The 11927-nt window shown below is 32.2% G+C and overlaps 2 protein-coding genes across 4 annotated transcripts in view; one reads left to right on the top strand and one right to left on the bottom strand.

Moving 5' to 3' along the window:
• Positions 1-11927, top strand: part of LOC113114915 (sialoadhesin-like) — a 52924-nt gene that overhangs the window by 14647 nt on the left and 26350 nt on the right. Inside the window, exons 6-9 of one of the 2 annotated variants that reach the window (XM_026282022.1) lie at positions 236-344; positions 887-955; positions 1087-1105; positions 1228-1716. The exons of the other annotated variant lie outside the window; for it this stretch is intronic. Coding sequence (XP_026137807.1) covers positions 236-344; positions 887-955; positions 1087-1105; positions 1228-1290 — 260 coding nt within the window. The 3' untranslated portion in view covers positions 1291-1716. Of the gene's footprint in view, positions 1-235; positions 345-886; positions 956-1086; positions 1106-1227; positions 1717-11927 lie in introns of those variants that run through there. 2 annotated transcript variants of the gene reach the window in all.
• LOC113114911 (B-cell receptor CD22-like) lies at positions 2150-8017 on the bottom strand. Of its 2 annotated transcripts, XM_026282016.1 has the most exons (8): positions 7896-8017; positions 6763-6807; positions 6250-6663; positions 5299-5622; positions 4930-5187; positions 4526-4789; positions 3700-3969; positions 2150-3432 (listed from the first exon to the last, which is right to left on the bottom strand). In XM_026282016.1, exons 1-8 carry the CDS (start codon positions 7945-7947, stop codon positions 3128-3130), a joined length of 1932 nt encoding a protein of 643 aa, XP_026137801.1. In that variant the 5' UTR covers positions 7948-8017; the 3' UTR covers positions 2150-3127. The 2 variants fall into 2 exon arrangements, with proteins under 2 accessions (XP_026137801.1, XP_026137802.1); XM_026282017.1 differs by lacking the exon at positions 6763-6807.

The following is an 11927-nucleotide window of genomic DNA, read 5'->3' as shown; positions in this document are numbered from 1 at the left end:
ATTTATTAGCATTTTGTCCCTCCAATATATCATAATTTATATGGTATCATACTGATTCTCTTGTACTTCAAATATTGTGAATCTAATCCAAAATGAAGAATGTGCTTTGTTTTTTGTTTTGTTTTTTCTGTTGCTCATACTTACACTATTGCCTTGCCTTTTAGATCAGTTATTTTATTAGTTTTAATATCAGTTGTGTCCTAAAAATTGTTTTTCCTCTTTCATCATGATGCAGACCCAGTGTTTATTGGACTCAAGATTACTGGTCTTTACATCTTAACACCGTCACTTGTGTTCCTTCTGGCTTGTATCCTTGTTGTAGTCATATTCAAGAAGAGACAAAGGTAACTCTTTGTTTATGTCTCTTTAAGCCAGGAATTCCCCAATTTATCTTCATTGTTCATAAACTAAAATACTGCTGATTTTGATAAATTTGTTGTAAATGAAATGAGATGATATTCAAAGACTTGTCTCTTTCTATCTGTTTTCGTTGTTATAAATTATCTATTTATAACTTCACATTTCAACAAAAGCTAGTTGTATATTCTGAGAACAAAGGAGATGTCTAATACAAGTTGCCATACCACTTAACATATGTGGCTGTGTAAATGTTAACTGGATGACATAAAGCAAGCAATGCTTATCTAATTACACTATATTTTTTATGCATTCGCTGTCTTTGATATTTGATTATGTGATATTTAATTATCAGTAACTAAATGTAAAAGTTATTTAAAATATATTGAAAATGTCAGGAATTAAACACATTAAACTTGAGGTTAAATCACACAGGAGGAAATAAAGTAGAAATTAAACAAAAGGTTAAAGGCATTATTAAAGCTTACAGCATCAGCTTCTTTTTCTTACACACAACATATGTTCCCAGGTCAAAAGATGCAAGTCCAGAGTCAGGAAAAAAACATTTCTCCAAACCTCAAATGCCCTCACCAAAGAGGTACAGCAACTTTGAATGACATATAAGTTTCTAATAAGTGAATTTTATGCATTTACATTTTTCAAAATTAACAAAATTTACCTGGTAACGAAATAACAACATAAATGTGTATTTTCCCTCATGCACCTCAGTGATCCAAAATCCCACTCAGTGAGTATACTGTTTATTTCTGCTATTACTGTGTTACACTCTGGAAATAGATTCTTTAACATATTCTTACTAAAATTACTGATGTCTGGCTTTGTACTTTCATTTCATAAATTTTCCATAAGGATTATGATTATGAAGCTGATTACATCAACGAGGAAGTAGGCAACATCTATGAAAATGTCTGATGAAAAAGCTACACGATCAAAACCAAAATGCGTTTCACTATAGTGTTTATAAGAAGACCAAAAATTTCAGACTTTATTAATAATAAAACATTTGTCATGCATATTATGTAGCATCAGGATATTATGCCTTCTAACACAAAATGTAACATACTTTTTATAATACATGCATTTATCTTTAGAATATAAAATCCTTCTGAAGTATCTGAAGTATCACTCTGAATTATATATGTAACCCTGGGCCACAAAAGCAGTCTTAAGTTGCACGGCTATATTGTAGCAATAGCCAGCAATACATTGTATGAGTCAAAATTATCTATTTTTCTTTCATGCAAAAAATTATTTGGATATTGAATAAAGATAATGTTCCATGAAGATATTTTGTACATTTCAATTATGTATGTTTTATTATTATTATTTTTAAATTGACAACTTTAAAGGCAATTTTCCCAACATTTTGGATTTTTTTTTTTTACCATCAGATTATACATTTTCAAATAGTTGTATCATGGCTAAATATTGTCCTAAAGCTGAAAACTTTCAGATAATGAAAATAAAATAAAAATAATTAAATCTTTTATTCAATCTTTCAATTAAAGACTCTTATGCCTTGTTTTGTGGTCAAGTGTCACATCTGTAAATTATGCAGATTGTTATTTTATTTTCTGCTATTTTTGTGCTATATGATTATATGATTCAATTATATTTTTGTGTCCAATTAAAGTTTTATATTAAATTATTTTATATGTGAACAATTATTTGCTTCTCATATTATATAACTTGGTGGTGCAATTCCTTCTTGAAATCACTGAGCCCAGGAGACTTTTTATTTATTTATTTATTTTTATTCACAGATTTATGCAAGCATTTAAATGTTATCAGATTGGCAGTTAAGCAGTCCCAAATACAAATGTTTAATGAAACAAACAAACAAAAACAAACAAACAAAAAATGCATAGCAATGTTTTTGCATTTCACACAATGTAGTTAAACTACATTTTCAGACAACATTTTTTTTTCAATTATCTACTCAAGAATTGATCACACAAATATATGGTTCATTGATACATAACGAAATAGTTTTTTACAAAATTAATAAATTTTTAATCAATAGTACTATATATATTAATGCAACAGCAACTCACTGTAAAAATAAAAAGTGAATGAGTAGAAGGCACACTTATAGAATCATTATTTATATAATATTTTCCCTTTGAAACAACATTATACAGACTTATATTATATGGACTTTGTGTTCAATAGATCAAAACATTGTTTTTATTTCATAATTCATACATTTACCCAGTTAACCACTTAAAAAAAATACAAAGTGTGGAAGCATTTTACTTTAATCATGCATTTACAATGTGCTCATGTATAATTGTACCTTTATGTGCAGTAAGAAATATTGACGGCTAGTGGTTGATGTAGGTATTGCAGTACAATTTAAAAATATTAGAAAAAGGTGTTTTACACCAACTGGCGACCTGGAGTCTTTACTGTAAATGTAAATAAGCAGGATCACATGATTCAAAGTAGAATAACTGGCTGTAGCATTGTTTTTCAAAGAAACAAGTAGGCCTATGTGAACTTAGCATATTTCCTAAAAATCTTTAAACATACCATGGTATTTTTATGCTTTCATAAAGGTTCCATGGAGTGATATGCAGAAAACTATCCTACACCCTGACAGATATCATTAAAATATTAGTTGACTAAAAAAAATATTTGCTTGGTTATCACGGTTACGCCAAAGAGGCAGTTGTAGAAAAGGGTCATGTCTAAAGTCTGTTAGAAGAATTTCTAGCTAAATGCAGCTAATAATTGATTCCAGTTTGAGTCATTTGGAACATATATATTTAAGATGTGTTATTTCATACTCACTGCCAATAAATAACATGATGTTTTCGGATCGTGATTCTCCGATAGCATTGGCTGCTGTACAGTAATATATTCCTGGGTTCTGAGGCTGAACAGTGAAGTTCTGATGTTCTGACAGTACGGTCACGTTGTCCTCCTCTCTGTACCAGTTGTAGACCTTGGCAGGAGGATGTGCATCTGCACTGCAGGTCAGAGAGACTGGAAACTCCCAATTCCACTGAGTTAATGTTGTCATGTTATGGGCAATTTTTATGATTGGAACATCTATAGAAAACAGGCAAAAGGACATGAATATATTCACAATATCTGGTAGATGGAAAGCAATGACAATTTGATTTATTTTTATACAATGACAAATTTGGACATTGTGATATTAACCCAGTTATAATGACAAAAGTCATTCATTAGACTAGTTAAACTAATCACACAACACTGTACAATCTTATATCTGTCAGAAAAGCCAAAAAGCATTTATTTATTTTGTCACAAAAATCTATAGTGTGTCAAATAACTAGTAGAATAAGTACTCACGTTTCACCTTGATCTCTACTAATGGAGATTCTGTTTTTCCAATGGAGTTTTGAGCAATACAGGCGTACTGACCAGAGTCAGAGATTTCCAGAGAAAGAAAGTGTAGTCTCTGTTCATGTTTCTGTTCAATTGTCTTTAACTGTCCATTGAAGCCTTTCTTCCACTCATATGAGGATGGAGCAGGATCGGCGTGAGCCTCACATGTAAGGGTCAGCTCACTCCCTAATCTTTGTTCTCCTTTAACACTTACAGTCACATTTTCGGGTGCATCTATGATATATAAGAAAATGAAACTCAAATTATTTAGGAAAATTAATGCTTAAAGTCATATCAGTTTGGTCCCTTTCAAGTAAAATTAAAGCATCTCATGTTTCTCAAAAGTCCTTGAAACTTTATTTAAAAAATAATAATATTAATAATAATAATAATAATAATAATAATAAAATATTATTACTTATGAAATATAATTGTATTTATTTATTTTATTTAGTTTCTTGTTTTCCCTCAACTTTCTGCTTTGTATGTGTTTAATATAATAAAATATTAATGTTTTTATTTTAGAAATATGTAGGCTAATTGTAACATATTTATGTGAAGAGATTTATAATCTAATATGCTTTTGATAATTAGAATTTAAATTAGTTAATTTTGCAAAACCTTTCTAAATGACATGAAGTAATACTAACTACCATAAATTTATTAGCTGACTGTTAAGAGCTTGATTTAATATTTATTTCATTATAATCAATAACAAAATCACTTTATTAGTTTGTTGGAGGTACAGATATATAAAGAAATACTACAAATATTATATAGAAATACTTACACTTTACAGATACTTCTAGGATATCTGATATTTCTGTTCTGATCCCGTTATCAGCCTGGCATTGGTACGATCCTCTGTCCTCTTCAGTAACTTTACTGATGATGAATGTCTCGCTGGTTTCACTCTGGTTTTGGGAATTTTTGTACCACATGAACTGATAGACTGCTGGGTTACCTCTCTCGACTAAACACTTGAGTGTCAGTTCATCTCCCTCTTTGAGATCTTTAATGTTAACAGGTTGCACTTTGACACCCTCTGGACCATCTGAATAATGCAGTGCACAGGCACAAGAAATGTATTACATTTCAATTAAATTATCAAATTAAATTATATTAACAGATGGAGTACTGAAGTTCAAAACCTTTGTACCTTTCTTTAGAGGTATCATAAAACATTATACTCACACTTCACATCAATTTGAATGATATTTGATTTCTTCACGCCATGCTTGTTTTCAGCTTCACAGTAATATTCTCCACTGTCTTCTGGTTTCACATTATTTAGTTTCAAGTCAGACATTTGTTGAGACTTTTCTATTCTCTCTTTTTTGAACCATGAGAAGCTGACATCAGGCTGACCTCTGCTGGTGCAGGAGAGAGTGACAGAATCTCCCTCCTTCACATCCTCAGAGCTCACTGTTGCTTTTACCTCTTTAGGTGCATCTAGAGAAGAAACGAAATGAAGTGGGCAGCTGGAGTGAATAATGCTCAGTCAGTGACTGTTTACACTAAATATAGAGTAATTGTTCATAAACATATGATATATTCACTCACATTCTACAGACAGTGTGATATTCCTGATCTGGCAGCTGTCCTCACTCTTTGCTGGACGACAAGACAGAATCCTTCTGTCATCCTTCCATGTCACACTGAGCTTCAATTTGGTGATCTTTCTGCCTTCTTTATCTTCTTCAGTCTCTATAATCATATCAGTCGACGAGGAGGACGTCCATTTTTGCTTTTGTCGTGATGTATGGACGAGCCACTCAGGATGAAGATCACAGGAACCAAATGTGGAACAGCGAACAGTTAATTTGTCCGACTCACGGACTGGACTCTTCAGCTCTGATGGTTCAATGTGCACCTTACAAGGATTGTCTGGAATCAGGAGAACAATAAGGAGTGAAAACAAGTAAGGTAGAAACTTTACTCAAAAAAAAAAAAAAAACTTAAATTATTACCTATGAAAGCTTATTTCTGTCACAGAAAAAAATAGATAATTGTGACTTTTTGCCTCACAATTATGACTTTTTTCAAGCATGAGTTCTGAGAAAATATTACGAGAAATAAACTTAGAATTGCACAGTACTAAGAAGAAAAGTTCAAATTGTAAGTGTGTCATATTTGCAAGAAAAAAAATCAAAAAAACAAAAAACAAAAACACAGCAGTTTTGTTGTTTCCTCTGCAATTGTGACCAATGTCCCTAAGCAAGATAATCCACAAATAGCTGTGCATTAAACAAATTTAATGTTTGACATGGAGACAAAGAACACTCTGAGGAGTGCATTACATTTGGTTATATATAAAATGCATGAGAACCAGTGGCATTTTCATGATGGCTTCAAACAGTCTGGGTTTTATTATTGGTTGTTTAAAGTTTTTGGAGACATTTTTCACATTCAGTTTCGTTGTTTAAAAAAAAAAAAAAAAAAAAAAAAAAACAAGAATAAATGAAGAAAGATTTGTTTTTGTAAGATAAATTCCATTTAAATATCATTGCTCACCTGTAACTTTGAGATTCATAGCTGCACTCATATATTTCATGTAGCTGGAAATAATAAATCTAAACTTGTAGTTCCCACTATCTTTTGTTTGAAGATCGGTGATTCTTAAATCACATTTGATCCAGATGTTTTGGTTTTCTTGTGATGTTTCATCAGTGATGTATTTCACTCTGCTGGAGTAACCTGGCGACTGGGGACGTTCTTCTGTGTTACTGTATAAAATAGTCCCGTCAAAAATTTGTGATATTTTATTATATTCTGGATCTTTAAACCACAACAGAGTATATTTTCCATCCTTTGTTTTTTTGTAAGAACAGGGGATGGTCACACATGATCCTTCATCAATTTGTTCTGTTTTCTCAAGCACTTTTATTAGTTCATTGTTTGAGCCGGTGAAGGAGCCCATAAGAAGAACTGAAAAACAACATCAGTCACACTTTCAGTTTATATCGATAAATTAGGAAAATAATTTACAAAAATCTGCATTCAGTATATAATATAGACAATTCATACCAAGCAGAAGCAGAGGAATCCCTTCAGGAATCATCATTCTGTCTGCTGCTAATTAAATAAATACAGTTATATGATTCTGTTCAGTTTGTTTCTCCTTCCTTTTTTATTTTTATTTATTTTATTTTTTCATCCTTGCATGCCGAAAGTTTCAATTTGGTAATTACTTCTAATTGTTTTTCTGTGTTTTGTGTGTTTAAATTATTATTTATTTTGTCACCATATTTTATTCAATCTGCATTTATTGTAGCAAACAAATCAGGCCTACTAGCCCCATGATGCAACTGATGTTTCTCAAACAACATTTTCACGCTATGATGACATAATCACATGCCAAAAAAGTATTGTTTGAAGAAGCATAGTGCTTTTTATGCTTAACTGATTAGGTAAGTAATCTGACAATAACCAAATGTATTTTTACCATAGTGAAATAAATAGAAAGAAATATAAAAATGTTTTACCTTGAACTTGAATCTTTTGTTCTCAATCAAATGTATTTTTACCATGGTGAAATAAATAGAAAGAAATATAAAAATGTTTTACCTTGAACTTGAATCTTTTGTTCTCAATTGTTGTTTTAAAAATGTTAAAACCGAGAAACAAAAGGAAAACTTCACCCAAGTGTATTTCTAACTTTTCATATTTGCATAGTTAAATTACGACATAAAAGAAACTAAAAGCACACTTTCCTGGTAGAGATAAAGAGATATGTTCATACTGTCATCTAAGTTTGAAGCTCACATCCTGTGGCAGTGGTTTAGTTCAGAAAATGAAACCCCCTCTAATGAAGGTGTCTAATGTGCTGCTATCAGCAGACTAATGGTGCAGCTAGGAAAAGATGGGAGATGTTCAGGATGTGTTTATGACCACGTATAATGTATATATACTGTAATCTAAAAATTTGCTGAATGACCAAACCACATTGAACTTAGGCCTACAAATAATTTCTAAGATGATTTCTACTTTTAAGGAAATGGAAAGAACGCTGTAGTTTAAAAATAATTAATTAATGGTCAGATACCAACATATAGTCCAGCATAAAGGAAATCTACAAGTGATTTCTCATTAAAAAGCTTCAAGAGATCATCATTATAGAAAAGTAATGATGATCTCTTTATAGAAAACAGAGACTTTACCTTGAAAAATTAAACGAAGTAACAAATGTCCTGTCATATTCCCGATTGCCATTTTATAAGAAACAGATTGTTAATAGCAGCCAATATAGCTTTCTAACAAGCACGTCTTAAGAATGGAAATGTCCTTTAGGGAACTGGTATACCAGTTAAATTGCAGGTTTTTTTTGTACTTTCTGTCTGTCTTTGGTTTTCGTCAGGTGTTCCATGTAACCAACAGAAACTATACAGAGAAGTGAAAGTGGCTTCAACATAAACGAGATTAATCATGTCTATTCTTTAAATTTAACATAGTCTATAATTTCCTTGTTTTCTACCATTGTTGGTCCTCTGCTCAAACAAATGCATTGGGTAAAAATCTAGTATCAAGCCAATTCCAAAACTTTTTATATTTGGTCCATATCTTGAACTTTCAAATGTTATGGCTATCTGAAGATGGCTAATTACTATGACTTTCAGGAACAGAATTTTGAGGAAAAAATGGTTTAAAGCAGTGGTTCCCAACCTTTTTCAACTCGCGGCCCACACAACCAAACATATGTTTGCGCGACCCACTGCAAAAAAATTGACTGACCCCGCTATTGTTGGGTTAATAACTTATTACTTAGAAGCTAGATTGTTAACTGTCTTTATTGAATGAACTGGCAAAGAAAATAACTTGTGCTGGCACTGCTTAGCACAACTGCTGATGTTCTGTATCATATGCAGTAAAAATATCTCAGATAAATTGGCGGTTTTATTCTAAAACCAATCAGAGAGCTCAAATAGTGGAAGCATATTTTCAGTTTTATATTTATATTTATTTATTTAAAAAACAGACAATGTAGCAGGGGCGCAGGAAGATGTTATAGGCTGCATGATAGAGAGATTTACACTAGTTAAAGTAGTATTCTGCTAATTGTATTAGCATTGTTATATATTTTAAAACAGTATGCAAAAATAACTTATTGAGTGTAAATATTAATTTACTAATTCATTCAATTTAATATATAATAATATATAATATAATCATTTAATAATCAAAATTACCCTACCCAATACTTTGTTTAAAACCTTTTGATTATTTAAGCACTTTGGTAGGACACTGGCTATTTTAAATTTGTTATATACAGTAATTGAAGATGACATTGACACAACCATCACTCTGAACGGTATAGAAGGATCTGATCAAATAGACAATGAGCTTTTTAAAAATGGCTTGTGGAAAATCACTCTGACACGCGCAAGTGTTGTAAAGACAGAAAGCTCAACCATTGAATGTTCTGTAACATATCATGGTGGCATAACAGTGATAGCTACAAAAGACAAAAATGCACAATGTAAGTGATATATGCATATACAGTATGTGGATTTTTGAAGTCATGGGCCTTTTGGTTTGGTTATCATTTCACTTGTGCGCTAATAATATTGTCTAAATGTTTTAGCCCATGTCCATAAAGATGCAGACTCTGCAAACATTGGGCTGAAGACTATTGGGCTTTACATTCTAGCTCCATCACTTGTGTTTCTCCTCGCAATTACTGCATTCATCGTTTACAGGAAACGACAACGGTAACTGTTTGTTACTTTAGGCTAACATTAATTTTACATAAATTGAAAGTTTAGAATTAAACATTTCTATTTAATAAGTAATTGTTGCTTCTCACATTGTCATTGCTGATTGTAGACAGCCTGTTAATAATATGCGAGGGTCATTAACACCATTTGAAGAGAGGTATGTATGACATTAACCTCTTTATTCATTAATTCTCTTTTAAAAAAACATTGTTTGACATAGACTACAATGTTTACATTTCTAAAACACTAATAACTGTATTCTCTGATGTAGGGGATCACGTTGGAATAGATTTTCAAGGTTGGAATCTTCTTATCTCTTATTTGTCTAATTTTATTTAGTCTCAAATCATTTTTTTTTATTTATCCACCAGGCACTTTAGTAGGTCTGAGGGAAGAGCAGGTTGGAGTAACAGGGAAAGCAGGAGTAAAACTAGGTAAGAACAACATAGTAAGGTAAAATATAAGACAGATTTACTGTTAGTTTACTCTGTTAGTTGTCAAATCACCCTAAATCACTAACAAGTGGTATCTAGTTACATAGAATCAGTCCTTTTACTGATTTGTTAAAAATGATGATTAATTCAAGAGCAACACATTATGTGAAGTGGCTGATTCTTGGTGGTGCAAAAAATTTAAATTAAAATAATAATAATAATGTTGAATGTTGGTATCAAAGCAGTAACACTACAATCATGAAAATCAAACAAATAGTTTACTAATAGTTTACTTTACACATTCAGATATTTTCCAAAAAAAATCACACTAACACATTCTACTATTTATGACAACACAGATTTGATTTTTGATTCATAATAAGGCCTATTAAAGGCGTATTTTTAAAAATAAAACTTTTCTCTTCACAGAACCAATACATGTACGGTGACCGAACACAAGCCTTTCTCCAAACCTCGTATGCCATCACCAAAGAGGTACAGTACAAGTGCATTTGAACCACACCCTTTGGGAAGAAAGGAACCACTCGAGTGCTCAGGGCTGAGCGGTTTAGTCACCTCCAGCCCGATGCTCACGGCTGCCCAGGCTAGCATGGCCGACAACTCTCAGTCTGATTCCGCAGTAGTGACATTGCCCGAAGGGGGCAGCACTGCTGAATCCTTATCCTCAGATGCCGATAGCCCATCTCCCAATGCTGCAATCGACATGTGTCCTCGGCCGACACACCAAAAGACACGCTGGGACCGCTGTGAGACGGCTCAGCAGAACCAATCGCAGCTGCACGGGACATGTGCTGTGGAGGAGTGAGAGGTCCGTGGGGTGTGGCCCGGTGAAGAAGCTTTCACTGTCACCCTCAGATCTCCAAGACGGCCAGCCCCTGCTTGAGCCAGAGAAACCAGATAGGTGACAAGGAACAGAGATTAAATGGCTTTGTAGCAACTAATATCATCTACTAAATCGTATGCAAAAATCGTGATGTTTTGTGGTATGGCAGGATTTGAAACAGCATCCTGGATCATTGTGGGACACCATTGTCAAAAGCAAACCTACAACTTTTGGCACATCATAGGTCAAAGGTCAGTTACAGTAATAAATGTACACTTTAAGATAGAATGCGGCAATGTTGCAAACAGTAATTTTGTGTGTGGCTTTATATATTAATTCAAATTTGTTTCACAATTCTTACAGAATCATTGACAGCATATCGCTACTGAATTAAATTTATAATTGTGATGAAACCAAATGTTCTCAGAGACTATCATCTTTTTTATAATGATTGTTTTTAAATGAAGTACCTCTTGTGTATTATAAAGATCTTAAAACAGACCCTCTTGACAGAGTCATCGCAAATGGTGGCATTCTTGTCAGGAAATACTATATCTGACTGAAGTGTTAAAAACAAGCATGTTGATGTGATGATTTAAGATACTTAAAACTGTCACCCCGTCCCAAATACGGGATGCCTATGTTTACTTCACTATATTACAATAAAATCTAATCTAATCTTTTCAAACTATATATCGTTGGAAAGGTCCAACACTCCCAAATATATATTTTACCAATGTTTTTTGTTAAAAATTATTTAGCAAACGTAATAGATTAATTTATGACAAGACTGCACCCTCAAAAATCTACATTATAACAGGAGTTTTGACCTTTATTTAAAAAAAAGACTTCTTCACATTTTATAAATCATCAGAAATTATATATCACTTGAAAACATAAAATCTCAAAATTCATCCTTTAAAACCCATTTTAAAATCAGACATTGTATTACCATGTAAATGGTACATCAATATCATGTTACAAAATGTTTTCAGTCATGAATTATAAAAATGTAGGTTTGTATCATGCACATTGAAGTCCATCTTCAAAAACGTAAGTGACAGTTAAGAGGTTAAAGATATATAGCACAAGTAAATTTTTTTAATCAAAACATTTTAAAATGAAACTAAAATTTTAAATTCGACATAGTGTTCATTATTGGATCTTTTCTGGCTGTACAGCTTTGTAAAATGTGTTCAT

This window comes from Carassius auratus, chromosome 15 (genome assembly GCF_003368295.1).
Source record: "Carassius auratus strain Wakin chromosome 15, ASM336829v1, whole genome shotgun sequence".
Lineage (NCBI taxonomy): Eukaryota > Metazoa > Chordata > Actinopteri > Cypriniformes > Cyprinidae > Carassius > Carassius auratus.
The sequence above is the reverse complement of the archived record's forward strand: the minus strand, read 5'-3'. Positions and strand labels throughout refer to the sequence as shown.